Here is a 16,076-nt window from a genome sequence, read left to right on the forward strand (position 1 = left end):
GCTGGAGACCCAGAGAGCTGAACCAGATGATTTATGATAGAAAATGACCAGGCCCGGAGAGGGACTCATTTTCAGCCCTGGAGTTTCAGGACTCAGACTGTCCCATTTTAGATAACATTTTAATGAAGATATACAATTATAAACTTATTAGTGTCTCAATCTAGCATTGTTTATCATTCCCTCCAATGATATGAATATGTATTTGATCAAAAATCACGTTTACAGTTGAATGTGTTTACAAGATCACAATCAGTGTATTCAGTAGGCAGTATTGTGACCCGTTTTGGGCTTTTTGATGGTTCTGACCAAGTCATTTCAAAATAAGATACTATCTACGACATAAATAGTTTAAAAGGACAAAAGGAGAGCAATAGAAATAGCTAAAAGATATTTTACAGTATTTTACACATAACGAGAGCTTTACCAAATGCTGTTAAATCAGAGAGATTAACGTAGATAACACTGCATTTCCTGTTAATGCTCGTATTTTGAAACCCATTTCAAGACACTTCCGGCAGTATTTTACACATAACGAGAGCTTTACCAAATGCTGTTAAATCAGAGAGATTAATGTAGATAACACTGCATTTCCTGTTAATGCTCGTATTTTGAAACCCATTTAAAGCCACTTCCGGCAGTATTTTACACATAACGAGAGCTTTACCAAATGCTGTTAAATCAGAGAGATTAACGTAGATAACACTGCATTTCAATGTTAATGCTCGTATTTCGAAACCCATTTCAAGCCACTTCCGGTTCCACTACATGGCAGACTGACGATAACTTTACGAAACCAACAGTAATCTCGTAATCGGAGGAGGCTCTGCTTTGTTGCGGTTATTTATAACAAGCAACACTTGTGACTGTGTTGTGCCTCTTTTAGGCAGCTGTAATATACTGTAGAGTGATATTGTTCCTGGTCGTGTAGCTATTCAATTTGGCCAATTTCTATCTTTAATTGGTAATAGGCTAAATTAATATTGTGACTTTGTTGACAGTGTCAATGGCATGCCCTAAATTTGGGTAATACTGTATACTTGTACAATAGGTGATGGTTGAATTCAAGTGTTGTGTATGTACAAATTACAATAATTTATTATTTAATTTGTCTGCCGCTTATATATTGTAGTAGCCCAGCATGAGTTCAACAGAAAGTCCCGATTACTCACTCTCTTGTCTGGAAAAAACTTCAAGTTATTCAAAAGAAAAAATGGGGGATATCACTAGTACTATACCTTCGGTACATCTGATCTCACTGAGATTGAATAGAATAGCAGAGGCAACGCTTTTAAGGGAGACCTATATACTCTAAATTTATATATACAGACAGAATAAAATTGCTCTGACTTCATGTTGACGTTTCACTTCTCAACCCTTTATTTCGGGAGAAACAAGGGAACACTTGTAGGAAGGTTTAAATAAACCAACATGCTGAATATTTGATGCTCCTCTTGAAGTTGCTTTCAAAATATGCCAGCACAAATGATCTGTGCCAACTTACACCGTCTCTGAAGCATCAGAGCAAAGAGTAAACAGCTTACGTACGTCAGAAACAGACTGGGAAAAAAAAAAAAAAAAAAGATCAAATGCACCGGGCATGGATTTTAGATCTGGGCTCTGGCTGGGCCATTTCAAAACATTCTTCATGTGAACCCATTCTTTTGATGATTTGGAATGATGTCATAGCCCTTAGGTTGTTGCCATGCTTGAACTGTTTTTTCACAGATTGCTGATTGTTTGGGGGGCTGATATGACCTGCTTATGAATGACCAGTTATTTAAATAAATTAAAAAAACATTAAAAAAAAAGAAAAAAAAAAGACAGAGAATCTTCTCTTATTTGCCTTACTGGACACAAACAGGTGAAATAAATCAATTCTTTCTTCAAGAGGGTGGAGGAACAAAGAGCAGCAATGTTTACAGCATTTTTTAACTCACTCACACAAACTTACATGGTCTCCCAGGTGGGGAAGCGAACCCACGTCAACAGGCACCAAAGGCAAGTGATGGCTCCATTGCTCCACCTGGAGCCCATGTTAACGGTAATGTATGGTAGATGTTGCTACATTAAGAAATTTTGATCTGCAATGTGCTTTCGTATACAAATGATGCAAGCGAATGCTGATAGTACAGACAACACCAGACTGCACTGCTTGCACTGTTGCACCACCAACACTGAATGCTGAGCCAAGAAATTGGTAAACAAGTTTATGTTTTTAATGTCTAAAACATACTCTATGATATCACGCGACACATACACATTAAAGTCTCCAGTTTAAAAGGCACATCTTTTAAAATCAGATTCTTTAATGATAAATATTTTAAAATATGATCCCCAGGACACTGCAATAGTAGCATCCTCAACAAGGGCGAAATCTGTTTTGATTGCACAAAATCAACATGTCATTTAAAATGGCATAAATATCAACATAACAGACACTGCTTACATTGATTTCAGAATCATTTTTAGCAAATCTTGATGTTGATTCATCAGTATCTACTGTAGAGAAACAGGAACATAACCTGATAAAAGATGCAGCACAAAACACAACTGTACCTAATAAATTGTCCTCCCTTGCTCTTCTGTGGGATCGATTAGTGGCTTGCAAACCAGGTTAATGGCACATTAGAGCCATCAAATGACATTATCCTTCCATGGCAAGGAAACCAATGTGAATCGATGCCGGCCGGATGTTGTGACGTTTGCTGACTGACGCCATCTAGTGGTAGAAGTCTGATGTCATGAACCGCGTATTTGTTGATTTGGTTTTCATGATGAGTGTTCTTCACTGTGTCAATTTTGTGGCTTACTCGTTAGGATTTTGTTTTCAAATGCACTCGTCAGCCCCAGTCCCTGATGGAGGACCCAAACTTCCAAAATTCGAAAAAAAAAAAAAAGACTAAATAAATAAATAAATAAATGACTAAAAGTTAAAATAAAAATGAATATAAAAAATATATCATTTGAAAATTATATCTAAAAAAACAAATATAAATGGAAATAAATCCGTTTTTATTTTCACTTTTATTTATTTATTTATTTAGTCATTTATTTATCTATTTATTTAGTCATTTATTTATTTATTTATTTATTTATTTATTTCATTTATTTATTTATTTAGTCATTTATTTATTTCGAATTTTGGCAGTTTTGGTCCTCCATAGTCCCTTGTGTCTACCAATTACCTCCCTCAGCCACTCGTGTTTTGTCCAGGTGTACCTCGTCAGTTACCTCATGTTTAGTTGCCCGTTTTCTGCCAGTCTGTATTTGTTCGTTGTTGTTTCTGTTGCGCTCATATGGCCTGTAGTGATGACTGTTTTTGTTTCTTCAATATTTAGGATTAGTTTGGACATATATTCTGTTTCTTTCAGGCACCTTGTCTTTTTTTTTTATTTTTAGAGTGGCATCCTGCTTTGTCTACTTCCTTCCCTGCAATTGGGTCCACCATTTCTTTACTGCTTATTCCTCACAAGGGTTGCGGGGGTGCTGGAGCCTATCCCAGCTGGCTTCGGGCAGTAGGTGGGGTACACCCTAAACTGGTCGCCAGCCAATCGCAGACCATTTTGAAATTTTTTAAACATAATTTTATAGTGAAGAAAACAAATAAATTGTGTTTATTACTTGTGCTTTTGACAGCAGATTAAAAGATTGTCTTTTTTTTTTTTTTTTTTTTTTTTTAATTCTCTTGGGAAAATCAAATTTAAGCAGCAAAATCCACCGGTTTTTATCCATCTCAGGGGGTGGCCTTTTTGCAAGGTGCTGTCAATGGAAAATGACATCACAGTTGTCTCAACGACTGTGATGATGTAAGGACCAATCACGGCTCACCCATTTTTTTACTTTGGTCATGTGATGTTCGCAAGCTGAGCTGTGATTGGTCGCCCTGAGCAACTGTGATGTCATTTTCAGTTGACAGCAAGTAGCAAAATGGCCGCCCCCTGAGATGCATAAAAAGAGGTGGATTTTGCTGCTTAACTCATATTTCACAAACACAATATGTCATGTTCAGACAAGTTGGGGCACACACAACATATTGTCAAGAAAATTTTGGGGTTAGCCTCTACTTGAAAGCTTTTTCAGGATCCACACCTTCCACCTTGTACGTGTGAAATGATGGATCTTTGTTCTGCTAAGCAAATATGTTTGTGATGAACTCTCTGAAACGCTTAGCATACTGTTCTGGATGAACTGTGGAGATTTCTGCTCCCGCCTGCACACACACATGCACACACACAAAGAGTTGTCAGTATGAATAAGTATCATCGGCTGCTTTACATGACACTGATGCTCACCCCGTGTTTGACGGCCTTGGCTGCGTGAGCCGCTTTCTTCTTGGTGTCGTACTGCGTCAGCACATCAATCAGACCCATGAAATACACTTCCCGCCGCGGTGCGCCTACACGGGAGTGAGGGAGGGCTCAACGCTTCAGCCTTTGGTGATTGCTTTTGATCTCTATGTATGATCTCGTGCGCCCAGGCCCGGTGTTGTTAACATGTTTTTAAAGCGAGCCCTCAGAACTCACCTACAGCGCTCTCAATAGCGTACACGTCCACGTAAGGGTCGAACTCCCCGGGGCCCATGGGCTTGAAGGAGTTCATGTAGCCGGCGATGCCTTCTGGTGAGGTGGAGCCCGGAAGCGCTGATTGACTGCTTTCATCTTGCTCTTCTTCGCCATCAGATGATTCCATCTCCATCTCTTCCTCCTCCCTCTCTGCCCTCTCCACGTCATGGATACCCAGCAGGAGGCTGTAGTCCATGATCCTCATACGCACCAGGAACTACAGAAAGAGAGCACAAATTACACTGTTGTTATTTGGGCCGAGCCTCAAATGCCAAAGGTCATGGTTTGATTTGTAACACTATTAAGACACAAATTTAGCAGCTCCTCCTGCATTTCAAATGAATTCTTTTTGTACTTTTGAGTTTGGTGTTGTAGTAGTTATTTAGGTTGAAATGTTACATGGCTGATAGCGTCTCGTAGCAAATTAGAAAGAGAAGGTTGTGTTTAAATTGGGTGAACATATATTTGCTTCCTATTTTACCAGAAAGGCACCATTTTCTTGACCTATTTTGGTCCTGACTTCTTGAAGACACACTCTCTGTGGTGGAGAAGTAGAGGAGACCGGGGCTAGTTGTATCACTTTTTATACTTTTATATATTGCTTGGAATCAATACATCCTATATAAACAAAACGAATACCAGAGGAAAGATCAAAGTCTTGGGTACATTTTTGCGTTATTTTCGTCCTTTGTGTCAGTGCAGAGTTATAAGCCATCAAATAAGTGCACATGTGACTTGTTGCCCCACCAATGGGTAAGTTGTCACACTATATGGGGTTAAATGTCACGCTGCTTTTTGCAACTAATAAAACAAGGACAAAGTTTTCCTTGTTCTCTTATTTTTTGTTTGTTTGCTTTTCTAACCAGAGAAATTCTTTATCATTGATCTTAAACATTTCCCATAGTCATTGAGCAAACTAACATAAAATATTATGAAATACATTAAAGTCCATAGGAACTGCTGGCATATAGGTCAAATAGCTCTCAGCCTCAAATACCTGATTTGTTTCCCTTATACTGGAAATTTTAGATTAAATTGAATTTCAAAAGATAACGCAATGGATGGATGGGTGGTTCATTATGAGACTTAAACCAGTCCCGACAACTGGAAATCCATTTTTAAACAATGAAACAAAACCTAGCAAACTAAATTCGTCACTATTTAGATTCATCATCAGAATAACAATTTTGGCATAAGTAAAAAGAGTTGCCAGAGGTGCATTTTTCATTGGCCCATTCTTTGCATATGTGACAACAAACCCCAAAATGACTGAGACAAGTTGCCCCAAACTATCATATTGGCTTATACTTGCTCTAATTTAAAGTTAGCTTAAAACAGAGCAGTGACTGAGGCATGACACGATTCCTGAATCTCTCCTCTAACGAGTCCACATGATTTGCTGCGAGAATTTGTCTATGTACGACGCCTGTTTAAAAAAATATGAAGTTGAACATTTTTACTTTGGGTTGTACAAAACAGATAGCACTCATGTCGGCTCACAATGTGCTATTCTCTTCTCAGACAGTACACAACCCTTGACCATTTATACGAAGAAAACTAGTATTCCACTTTTTCGTTGTGTCCTCTGGTGGAGAAGAAAATTGTAATGTGACAACTTACCTGTGATACAACTAGCCCCGGTCTCCCCTACAGTATTGGAGGTGTTCTCAAGTGTTGTCTGCCATCTACTGGTGAACATTATAAATACAACTTAAAACTACTCCGATACAGTTATTTGTTTATTTTTTTAAACTGTATCGAGGACCACTTCAAGTCAATACCTCAAATTACAAGAGCCTAACTTGTGAGTTTTACTAGTTTAGAGCAGTCGCCAAGTCAGTTTATTTGGTCTTGAATTGCGAGCAAAAAAATTATGTTACGAGCCCTAGGTCGACGCAGCAAACTTCATAACAAACAGCATATAAATAAAGTAGTGAACAATTCTTCCTGAAAGAGATTGTGCTTTGCTTCAAGCTGTTTAATAAGGGTTACTGTAAAACAAGATTTTACCTCAATATCTCTCTTTAGCTTGTCCATGAAACTCTCCTTCTCCTCGTCACACACGTAAATCTTTTGCATGTTGTTCATAAAGTCGACGTCCTTATAGGTGGGAAGCTCCTTGACCTGGTAAGGCAAGGCAGCTGTATTTATATAAAGCATTCATACACAAGGTAACTGTGTACTTCACGTGCAACAACGTATTTAAAAGCATTTATAAAGAAAACAGTTGAAGACATTTAGAAATAAAGAATTTAAAACACAACCAAAAAAAATTCAGTGCAAGAACAAGATTTTGGAAACATTTATTTTAAAAATATGCTAAAAGATGTGCTTCGTATGTATGGGAGGGAGGGGGGTGGGGCCATACATTTTAACCAGTATTAAAAAGCATTTACCCTTTTGTAAATGTATGTTGGTTTTTCATCCTAATAAAAACTTCCTTCTTTTATATTGAGAGCTCATTTGACCTTCATATTGGTATCCCCAATTAAACAATAATCAATATGTGCTAATCAATATGACTTATAGCAGCTTGTTTGTTTGACCAGACCATTCAATCTCTGCCTTCGCAAAAAAAAAAAGTAATTTTTAAATTTGAAATCTCATATAGTATTTGTGTGAAACCTTGACAATTAAATCACATCTTGCTTTTCAATGGGGAGACCCCCCCCCCCCCCCCCCCCCAAAAAAAAAAAAAAGTTCTACGTAGTCTAAAAAGGGTGTTCTGATTAATATTGTGGTTGTGGAATATGAATTAAGTGACAAAATAACAATTTTTAGCCATCTCACAGGCCACTTGCTGTTGACTAAAAATGACATCGCAGTTGCTCAAGGCCAATCACAGCTCTGCTTGCAAATGTCACGTGACAAACCTCAGAAAACAGGTGAGCTGTGATTGGTTGTTACTCCTGAGAAATTGTGATGTCATTTTAAGTTGACAGAAAGTGTCAAAATGGCCGCCCCATGTGAAGGTTAAAAAAAAAAAAAAACTGGTGGTTTTTGCTGCTTAGTTCATGTTTGCAATATTAATCAGAATGCCATGTTTAGACTAATGGGGGCACATAGAACATATTATTGTAAAGAGGATTTTTGGGTTGACTTCCCCTTTGAATTCTAAATCCACTCAGTATAAATTATTAAAAAATCATACTTTCAATGTAAAAAAAAAAAAATGTGTTCATTTCACTTCATAGTCAGTCACTCAAATCTAATAGTGCAGTCTGGAGTCTGCCAAAGCAAGCTCACTGCAATCATTCTGCTGTCATTATTAATGTTACAGGATAAGATGAGTTCATCGCGTATGCATGAATTTCAATCAGTTCTCACAGCACTGACACATCCTTTCATGTGAGCTCACCTTCTCTTTAAAAGTTGCTTCTCGAGACACCAGGGAGCCCTGCGGAAAGGAAAGACCACACAACGTTTCTCATCTGAGTGGCGCTCAATTAAAGTGGAGACCTGACTCACACATGACTTCACTGAGCTGCTGGCACATCACTGACTTTCAATTAATGATGTGCCTTGTAAAATATTTTAGCGGATCTTGACACCTTCCATCAGCTTTCAGAAATGTAGTTACATTTGTACAATGGTCGTTGCTGCCAATAAAAAAACTAATACAACATGGAGGCATTGAAAAGATGAATCAATCAGACAAGTCAACCACTTTGGCAACCTTACCCACTTTACCTTGAGGTCATACTTCCTGTGTACATGCAGTCTGTGGCTGAACATGTTCCTCATGACCAGCAAGTAGGTGTCCTCACTCTCCACTGTGACTCGGTACATGGCCAGGAACTGAGGGAGCAGTGTGGAGCCGTGACAGGTGACAACATGCTGCATTGGAAGAAAGGACAATTTTATATACTTTTCTTCAGAGGTGGGTCGGTCATTCGTCAACAGCCAGCCGGCCCGTCCGTCATCTTCAATCTGTAATTATTTCAAGCCAAACCCAACTGTAATCGTCAATCCGTCATCATTATTTTAACCGTGCTTCCATCATTGCTAAATTACAGCCGCTATTTTAGGAACATCAGTAAATTTCACCGTTTGACGCCATTTTAGGAGCGTTGGTAAACTTCACCGATTGGCGGCATTTTAGGACCATCAGTAAATTTCACTGGTTGACGTCATTTTAGGACCGTAAGTAAAATTCACCGTTTAACGCCATTTTCGGACCGTCAGTAAATTTCACCGGTTATGCCATTTTCGGACCATCGGTAAATTTCACTTGTTGACGCAATTTTAGGATTGTCATTAAATTTTACCCTTTGATGCCATATTAGGACCGTAAGTAAATTTCACTGTTTTACGCCATTTTCGGACCGTCAATAAATTTCACCGTTTGACACCATTTTAGGACCATCAATAAATTTCACCGGTTATGCCATTTTAGGACTGTCGGTAAATTTCACTTGTTGACGCTAATTTAGGATTGTCATTAACTTTCACCATTTGAAACCATTTTAGGACAGTTAGTAATTTACACCATTTGACGCCATTTTCGGACGTCAGTAAATTTCACCGTTTGAAGCCATTTTAGGACCGTCAGTACATTTCACCGTTTGAAGCCATTTTAGGACCGTCAGTACATTTCACCGTTTGACTCTCTTTTAGGACCGTCAGTGATTTTCACCAGTTATCGTTATTTTAGGATAATCAGTAAATTTCACTGGCATGTCAGTCTTTTACTTCGATATTGTTCTAATCATGATGAACTGGTGTGTGGTGAAATATGTATATATTTTTTCAAATAAACTAATTTTATGAAGTGATGCAACCAACTCAAATTGAGTATTAAAAATTAGATTTTCTTACATTTCTATTCTGGAGGATTTCGTCAACTCTTTCTTCTCGTATTTTATTTGCGGATTTCAGATTTCATAATTGGCATGGCTTGCCCCGTTGTAGCCTATATTCTCCCAGACCGTAGGAGGCAGTCAAGAGTGTCTACGGCATATGAACAATTCATCGTAATAGGAGTAGAATTTTTTTTCTTCAATAACCTATCGACAAGAACAGTTTGGGGTGCAAAGTCTACATATATTTAAATGAACACAAAGAATTGGGAAGATCAAAACACTGTTTACGACAGCTTTTCCTCATCCGCAATGTTTTTTCTGCGCCGAATGTTCACATAGTTAGTTACGGACGTATATAATACGTGTTTTTTTAATACCTTATCACTCACTAAGCTTGCCTAACTTGAATAATTGATTTCCCCACAGTGTTTTATTTTTCGTCTCTACGCTGGAAATGCCACAGTGTAAATACAGTTGATAATACAAGTAAAATACGGAATGGGTGTCCATCAGTCGGTACTAACCCGGTTATTGACGATTACATTGACGGACGATATCCCACTCGCGTCAATTCTCAATGTGTGCGTCACCTGGTGATACTCGGAAAGGATGTTGTGCATTTCGGCCACCTCCTCACTGGAGATTTCTTTGACCACCAAAGTGCGGTCATATGACGCCAGCAGCAGGCCCTCACATGTCCCCTCTCCGTCTTTGAGGGGTGGACTGCGAGCCAGAGACACCTGTTGATGAAAATGTGTCCTTTTTACATACCGCATTTTGTACACTCTTTAGTATGCAAATTTCAATCGAATGCAAATCACTACAAAAAGGACAATTGGGAAATGTATTGCATGTATTGAGTATTTACTGCAATGTTTCATCAGTGATAGAAACTCAAAGTGAGTCACATCTTTCTGTCTTAAACTCAAATGTGCTCCGAGGGGCACAGAAATGCAAATTTCACACAAACATATGCAAATTTAGAAGCAATGCTGAAAAAATGCAGATGATCCTACGTGATTTCAGACCTGTGTGCTTGGGCTGTACTTTTTTTTTTTCTTCTTCTTGAACTGTACCTGGAAATCCTGGTCCTCAATGCCAAAGCGCTCACGCAGGTTCCTGAAGACTTGCGGGCAGTACTCTTTGAATTTAAACTGACCTGGGAGATTCTCTCTGAGAAGCAAACCACACGGGAAGATTGAGTTTCTGATATGAATACATCCAGATTCCAAAATCACGTTTTGTCTATTTACATAAGAACACATCAACATTAGTACTAACAATACATCCATCCATCCATTTTCTTGACCGCTTATTCCTCACAAGGGTCGTGGGGGGTGCTGGAGCCTATCTCAGCCGGCTTTGGGCATAGGCGGGGTATGCTCTGAACTGGTTGCCAGCCAATCACAGGGCAACTAACAATACATTACAAGTGTAAATGGACTGAGTTTATAAGAATAATAATGTTCAGTTTTGATTGATAATCAAAACAATGTTGTACTGTTTTTAATATTTTACTTTCTTACCTACATAATGAAGCATCTCCAAAACAACTTTGTTCACATACCGGTATTAATAAATGCATGTTCACTTTGGTCATTTAAATACAAACTCATAGAGGAGAAAGTATGAATCTTTCTTCTAGTAACATCACATGACAAACTCCATTTTATTGTTTTCCCCAAGACTGTTACACAACCTGGATTCCTGGCTGGATTATGGGATTATTTAAAACTACTCATTTTTCCAGACCTGACACTGTACTTCTCTGAAGGATGGAGAAACTATTTTCTTTAGCTTGGTATGTCAAAAACTCACGATTTTAATGAAACGATGTTTTCGCAGTGAATTACATCCTAATGAAAAATCAGGAAAACAACATTGTTTCATGCAACGTTGTCCCAATTCGATATCCTACCTACTGGAGAGAAGTGCAAAATAATTGACAGCCAAACAATGAAAACCTCATCCAGTTATGCATTACATCCAAGCCTCAGAGGAACAGTCATATAAAGTCCAAAACAATTCAGCCATAAATGCTCTTAATACATGTACTGTACTTGTTGAAGAGGTGGTGGTTGACTTTGACCTTGGTGCTGGCTCGGAAGTCATCTGGAAGCAGCATGACAGGCACAGGCACCTGACTCAGATCATTGATCTGCACACACATTCAGTCAGTATGATTGATGCTGACATGCAGTAGGTATGCATACAGTAGGTATGATTAAATGTAGATTCGTCAGGTATCTATACTTGACTCGGTTTTTCTGAAGACATTTGACTTTTATTCCCTGTATACATTTGAAGGTGAGACCGTTTCAGATGCTTTTGTGATTAAGGAATAGCCTATATAAAGAAATGGACGTTTGAAAATTCTTTGACTAATGTTTAAAACACAAGTAGTGTAATTTAAGTATGTAATAAATGTAAATAAGCAAATAATGTCTATTGTTTTTAAGTTATCGTTAGCTAAGCATTTGTTTCTTGGTTCACATTAGCAAAACTGCGGGAACATCTTTTTGATAGTGAGTTGAGACATAGCTAGCTACCTCTTGGTTTAAAAAAAAAAATAATGTTTTTGTCATCTTTTCAGTATTATGAGGAAAACTATTTTCTGTAATGATAGAATGATTATTGACTAGGCCGATTAATCGATGCTGATATTTTGCATTTTGAAGCATATTAGCATCTGACTGTTTTACAAATTTTGATGACCAGTCAGAGATCAACTTAAAACTGGATTAATTTGGCACTACATCAGAGCTGAAATGATGGGAACTTCCTGCACTTTTTTTTTTTTTATGAACTTAAACCGAAGATAAGTGAAAGATTAACATTTCAGTTATAGCCTATATTGAAGTTCTGGTTAATTTTATTTACATTGTCAAATAGTTAAAAAAAAAAAATGTAACAAGTTGCAAATACAACATAAAGCTGTCAAGCTTTTAGCCTACTGCAAATGAATATCGGCTCCATCGGTTATCGGCCTCCTTTCCAAGTTTTGCTGGCCACGGCACGCACACGCTCCCACACGCACAAAGACAAGCAGCTCTCATCACATACCCACCGAGTGATTGACTCCCCACATGAGAACGCTCGATACCGGCTCCCCTGCGCGGAACACTTCCACTTTCTGCTGCACGAAATGCTTCATCTTGGTTTTCCTCTTGTGGGGGACGCGTACTGCGCTCGGAGAGGACATTGGAGCACTTTGACGCACGACTTCTACGACTATGTCGGTGTGAGCCAGTGGTCACCTCTCTTTGCAATTTGCAAAAAGTGGGCTGGATGATGCTGCGGATGGATCAACTTTCCGCTGCAGGACGTTCGCGCTGTGACGGAGCACCCACCCCACCTGCTACTGAAACCGTTTTTCAGTCAACACCTGAGACAGTTTTGTTGCAGCACATATAGTTAACTTATCTACAGTTATTTCCTTTGCTCAGAAAAGGAATTTAACTTTTAACTCATAGCTAGGGGAAACTAACTTTTTTTCGTGACAAACCCAATGGAAAAAAAGGGTTGTTGCAATTATGTATGTGAATGTCACACAACATCCATAAAACAGCAGTCAGATTTTTCAACTTTAATCAAGTCAATAATAGTCAATTAAAGGAATACATCCGTAAATAAGAAATAGGCTATGACATTGTACAAAGCTTGTGCACATAAGGAATGTCAAAAAACACTGGAAGTTGAACTGAATGTACAAGCTACTCTAATGGCTCAGCTATGTTCCCAAACTCATGTTCCCAAACTGTCTGCTGTATTATTATACTTGAAGTACAGTATAAAGCTCTGTAACTTATACTCCTAATGACACAATCATTTGTTTTAAAAAGTGAAAAACAAAATATCCTAATAAGTCAACATCTTAACTCCATGTTGTTGTTGTTTTTTTGTACCTACTAATTAGCATTGGTTAATGTCTATATATGACCATAAATAATGGTGAAAAACATAAATAATGTGACAAATAGATACTATATACAGTTGGTACACTGCTAGAATAGCAGTGGTGTTAAAAAAATACTGATCTTGTATAAATATGTTATAGAAAATATGTGCTGACAAAGAATGGAGTTTACCAAAACTGAGCAAACTATTACATGTGATAATAATTGGTAAATGACAAACATGTAACAACTGGAAGAATATGCAAACTCGCCAGATACTGTACTTAATTAGGTACACTTCCATTCAATACAGAAGTATCTGATCAAAACAGTTCGCTATGTGTTCCCTAGAGGGCACCAATGATCAAAGTTACACCTGAAACCGCTGCTGAATGAGAAGAGAGGCGCAGACGCGAAATTCCTAAAGTCTGTGAGGAGGGTCTTTATCGTGAGTGCCCAAGCTAGCCGCCAAACTTCTCTCCTTTCTTTAATCCAACATTGACACTCTTCAGCAAGTCAAGCCTTTGTGTTTCTGTGACGTCACCGGCATGCCACTCTCATCCACGCACCAGCACCGGCCGCGTTGTTTACCTCGAGAGGACCAACACTGCACACACAAACAAACAATACACTGGATCTCATGTGCGTATGCAAACATACATGTAAGTTTCAAAATAACAACAACAAAAAGACTATCTATCTATCTATCTATCTATCTATCTATCTATCTATCTATCTATCTATCATGTGCGATTGTGCGTGTATTTTAATATTCCGTTGAGAAACGCACCTTTCTGTTCATTCCGCCTATTTTTTTGTTGTCTCGCCTCGATTCCTCAGTACAATAAGTTTTTTTTGTTTTTTTTTATGTATGATAATAGTCTTTTTTTAAATGTATGTTTTACTTAAGATATATTGTAAATACATTTTAAACCAATATCAATATGTATGATGTGTATGAGAAAAATCAAGACAAATCTAAGAATGTACTGTATATGTCCCACCACATTTTGTTTTTGTTGGGGGGTTTTTAAATGAAGAAAGAGGATTTGATTTGTTTGGTTTTCCAAAGCAGTATATCATTAAATAAATACATTTATGGTACATATGCCAGCAAAATTTGATAAGTATTGGCATTTTTTAGGGGAGGAAAATATGGCAGATGTCTGAATGAGCATTGTCTTTTACTTAATGTTTTGTTATAGTGGTATTCTGAAATGTCTATAATTTAATGTGAATCATATTTAAAATAGAACAATTTTGTTTTGCCTGTTCTCTTATGTTTCTATTAAAGAACAGTAATCTGTCTGTCTGCCCGTCCGTCCATCTACTCACCTGCTTCTTTCTGAAGAAGCCACGTTTATCACAGTTGGGCATGTAGATATCATGATGGGACTTGAATAAATGGCTATCGAGGCCTCTGATAAGTGTGGTTAGCAGCTTTCGACATGGGGCCTGTCAGTGGAGAGGATTTTTTAAGTATGACTAATCGTTAACTGTCTCCATAGTGTATAATTATTAGGGAAGATGATGGTTACCTCGGCTGGGTTCTCGGTAGGTGCGGGATCTAAGGGAAGAAACACATCACAACTGACTATCGTATGTGTTCATACTTAAAATCAATTATCCAATTATGTCTGAGGTCACTGTTTTGGAAAGTGCTGCTATTTTTTGTTGTATTATAATGATTTTTTCCCCCAATAGCATTAAAAACAATTGCTCTAAACAAGAATCCCCATGAGGCAGAAAGGCTTTAGCATGTAAGCTTTAGTTGCTCCAACAATACGAGTTTCTGATACATGCACATCCATCAACATCGCCAATCCGGAAATGTTACCTGCAGTCTGGCTCTTTTCTGTCCAGCTGATGACGCTGACGTTGCTGCACACGCCCCTGCCCTCTAGCAGGGTGCGGAGGGGCCGCGGGTCATTCGGCGCAGGTGCACAACGCAGGCCACTGGCACAGCTCAGTGTGTAGACCCCACATGGCTCTCCAATGGTCAGAGCGGTGACGTTTAAATCTCCCGGCACGTTCGTTTGGAGGGGCTTTCCCTTGCAGCCGGGGCATCCTCTGGATGGTGCTGTGAGCGGCATTGTGCTAGAAAGAAGTGGCTGCAGGAAAAGCAGCCCCAGCATATTCACACACAGAAGCATCTCCCACTTGAAAGTTGTCCAGGGCCTTGATTTGTTGATGCTCGTTTTCTCCGAGGACCTCAGAAGCTTCCTTGTTTTATTTCCACTGAGCTTCGAGAGGTGGACGGCAATTTGCTCAAGCCAAGAAATGGTGATAATGAGGCTGACAGATAGCACTGGCAGCAGCTTTTAAAGGGCCAAGCCGGAGAGGAGAGGTATGGGAGGGTGCATGATGAAGAATGCTAGTTTTCCCTCTCATTTCCACAGAGCTGAGCACACCCCATTTCTCCTTGTCACACAAACACACAGGCTCATACCATTTGCTGTCTGTCATCTTGAAGGATAGTCATGTTTTCTATTCCAACATAAATCAGTACTGACAATTGCTAATACTCTGCTTTTATGCCGGTTAAGGTGTCATTTATCCAAACTAACCAGAGTACTGGGGGGCGGGGTGATTCTGTATTTATGCTAGTATTTAGCAGCTCTGTAGTTTCAATATTGTTATTGGCTCAAAAGAAAAGTATTATTAAATAATTTATGCTTGTTTTTAAAAAGTAAAATTTTGCAGTCCATATAGAAATGTATTTTGGCGTCATGTACAAAAGGTCCACAGCACATCTACTACACCATTGCACAATCTACATTATGTGTGAAGTTGCTAGTTGATGGAATAAAACTCTG

The 16,076-nt window shown here is 38.5% G+C and overlaps 2 protein-coding genes across 2 annotated transcripts; both read right to left on the reverse strand.

The window, feature by feature from the left end:
* Positions 1 to 3,017: 3,017 nt before the first annotated feature.
* On the reverse strand, positions 3,018 to 12,637 carry LOC144024420 (phosphatidylinositol 5-phosphate 4-kinase type-2 gamma-like). Its single transcript, XM_077530675.1, has 10 exons — positions 12,432 to 12,637; positions 11,425 to 11,522; positions 10,441 to 10,537; positions 9,955 to 10,104; positions 8,253 to 8,399; positions 7,921 to 7,959; positions 6,573 to 6,686; positions 4,524 to 4,779; positions 4,293 to 4,396; positions 3,018 to 4,210 (listed from the first exon to the last, which is right to left on the reverse strand). Exons 1-10 carry the CDS (start codon positions 12,564 to 12,566, stop codon positions 4,130 to 4,132), a joined length of 1,221 nt encoding a protein of 406 aa, XP_077386801.1. The 5' UTR covers positions 12,567 to 12,637; the 3' UTR covers positions 3,018 to 4,129.
* A 432-nt stretch (positions 12,638 to 13,069) lies between these two features.
* On the reverse strand, positions 13,070 to 15,504 carry LOC144024086 (insulin-like growth factor-binding protein 6). The gene is made up of 4 exons (XM_077530165.1): positions 15,098 to 15,504; positions 14,799 to 14,827; positions 14,596 to 14,715; positions 13,070 to 13,867 (listed from the first exon to the last, which is right to left on the reverse strand). The coding sequence occupies exons 1-4, from the start codon at positions 15,411 to 15,413 to the stop codon at positions 13,769 to 13,771; spliced, it is 564 nt and encodes a 187-aa protein (XP_077386291.1). The 5' UTR covers positions 15,414 to 15,504; the 3' UTR covers positions 13,070 to 13,768.
* Between the last annotated feature and the right edge of the window lie 572 nt (positions 15,505 to 16,076).

Source organism: Festucalex cinctus, chromosome 8 (assembly GCF_051991245.1).
Source record: "Festucalex cinctus isolate MCC-2025b chromosome 8, RoL_Fcin_1.0, whole genome shotgun sequence".
NCBI classification, from domain to species: domain Eukaryota; kingdom Metazoa; phylum Chordata; class Actinopteri; order Syngnathiformes; family Syngnathidae; genus Festucalex; species Festucalex cinctus.

What these genes read in the sequence shown, in the direction of transcription:
- LOC144024420 (XM_077530675.1), bottom strand. Translation starts at nt 12,566, where the DNA reads ATGTCCTCTCCGAGCGCAGTACGCGTCCCCCACAAGAGGAAAACCAAG. An exon ending in AACCACCACCTCTTCAACAA is followed by an intron (nt 10,538 to 11,424) that starts GTACAGTACATG and finishes TTTGCTTCTCAG; the next exon opens with AGAGAATCTCCCAGGTCAGT. An exon ending in AGCTAAAGAGAGATATTGAG is followed by an intron (nt 4,780 to 6,572) that starts GTAAAATCTTGT and finishes CTCTTTCTGTAG; the next exon opens with TTCCTGGTGCGTATGAGGAT.
- LOC144024086 (XM_077530165.1), bottom strand. Translation starts at nt 15,413, where the DNA reads ATGCTTCTGTGTGTGAATATGCTGGGGCTGCTTTTCCTGCAGCCACTT. An exon ending in CTACCGAGAACCCAGCCGAG is followed by an intron (nt 14,716 to 14,798) that starts GTAACCATCATC and finishes CTCCACTGACAG; the next exon opens with GCCCCATGTCGAAAGCTGCT. An exon ending in GCTTCTTCAGAAAGAAGCAG is followed by an intron (nt 13,868 to 14,595) that starts GTGAGTAGATGG and finishes TTGTGTGTGCAG; the next exon opens with TGTTGGTCCTCTCGAGGTAA.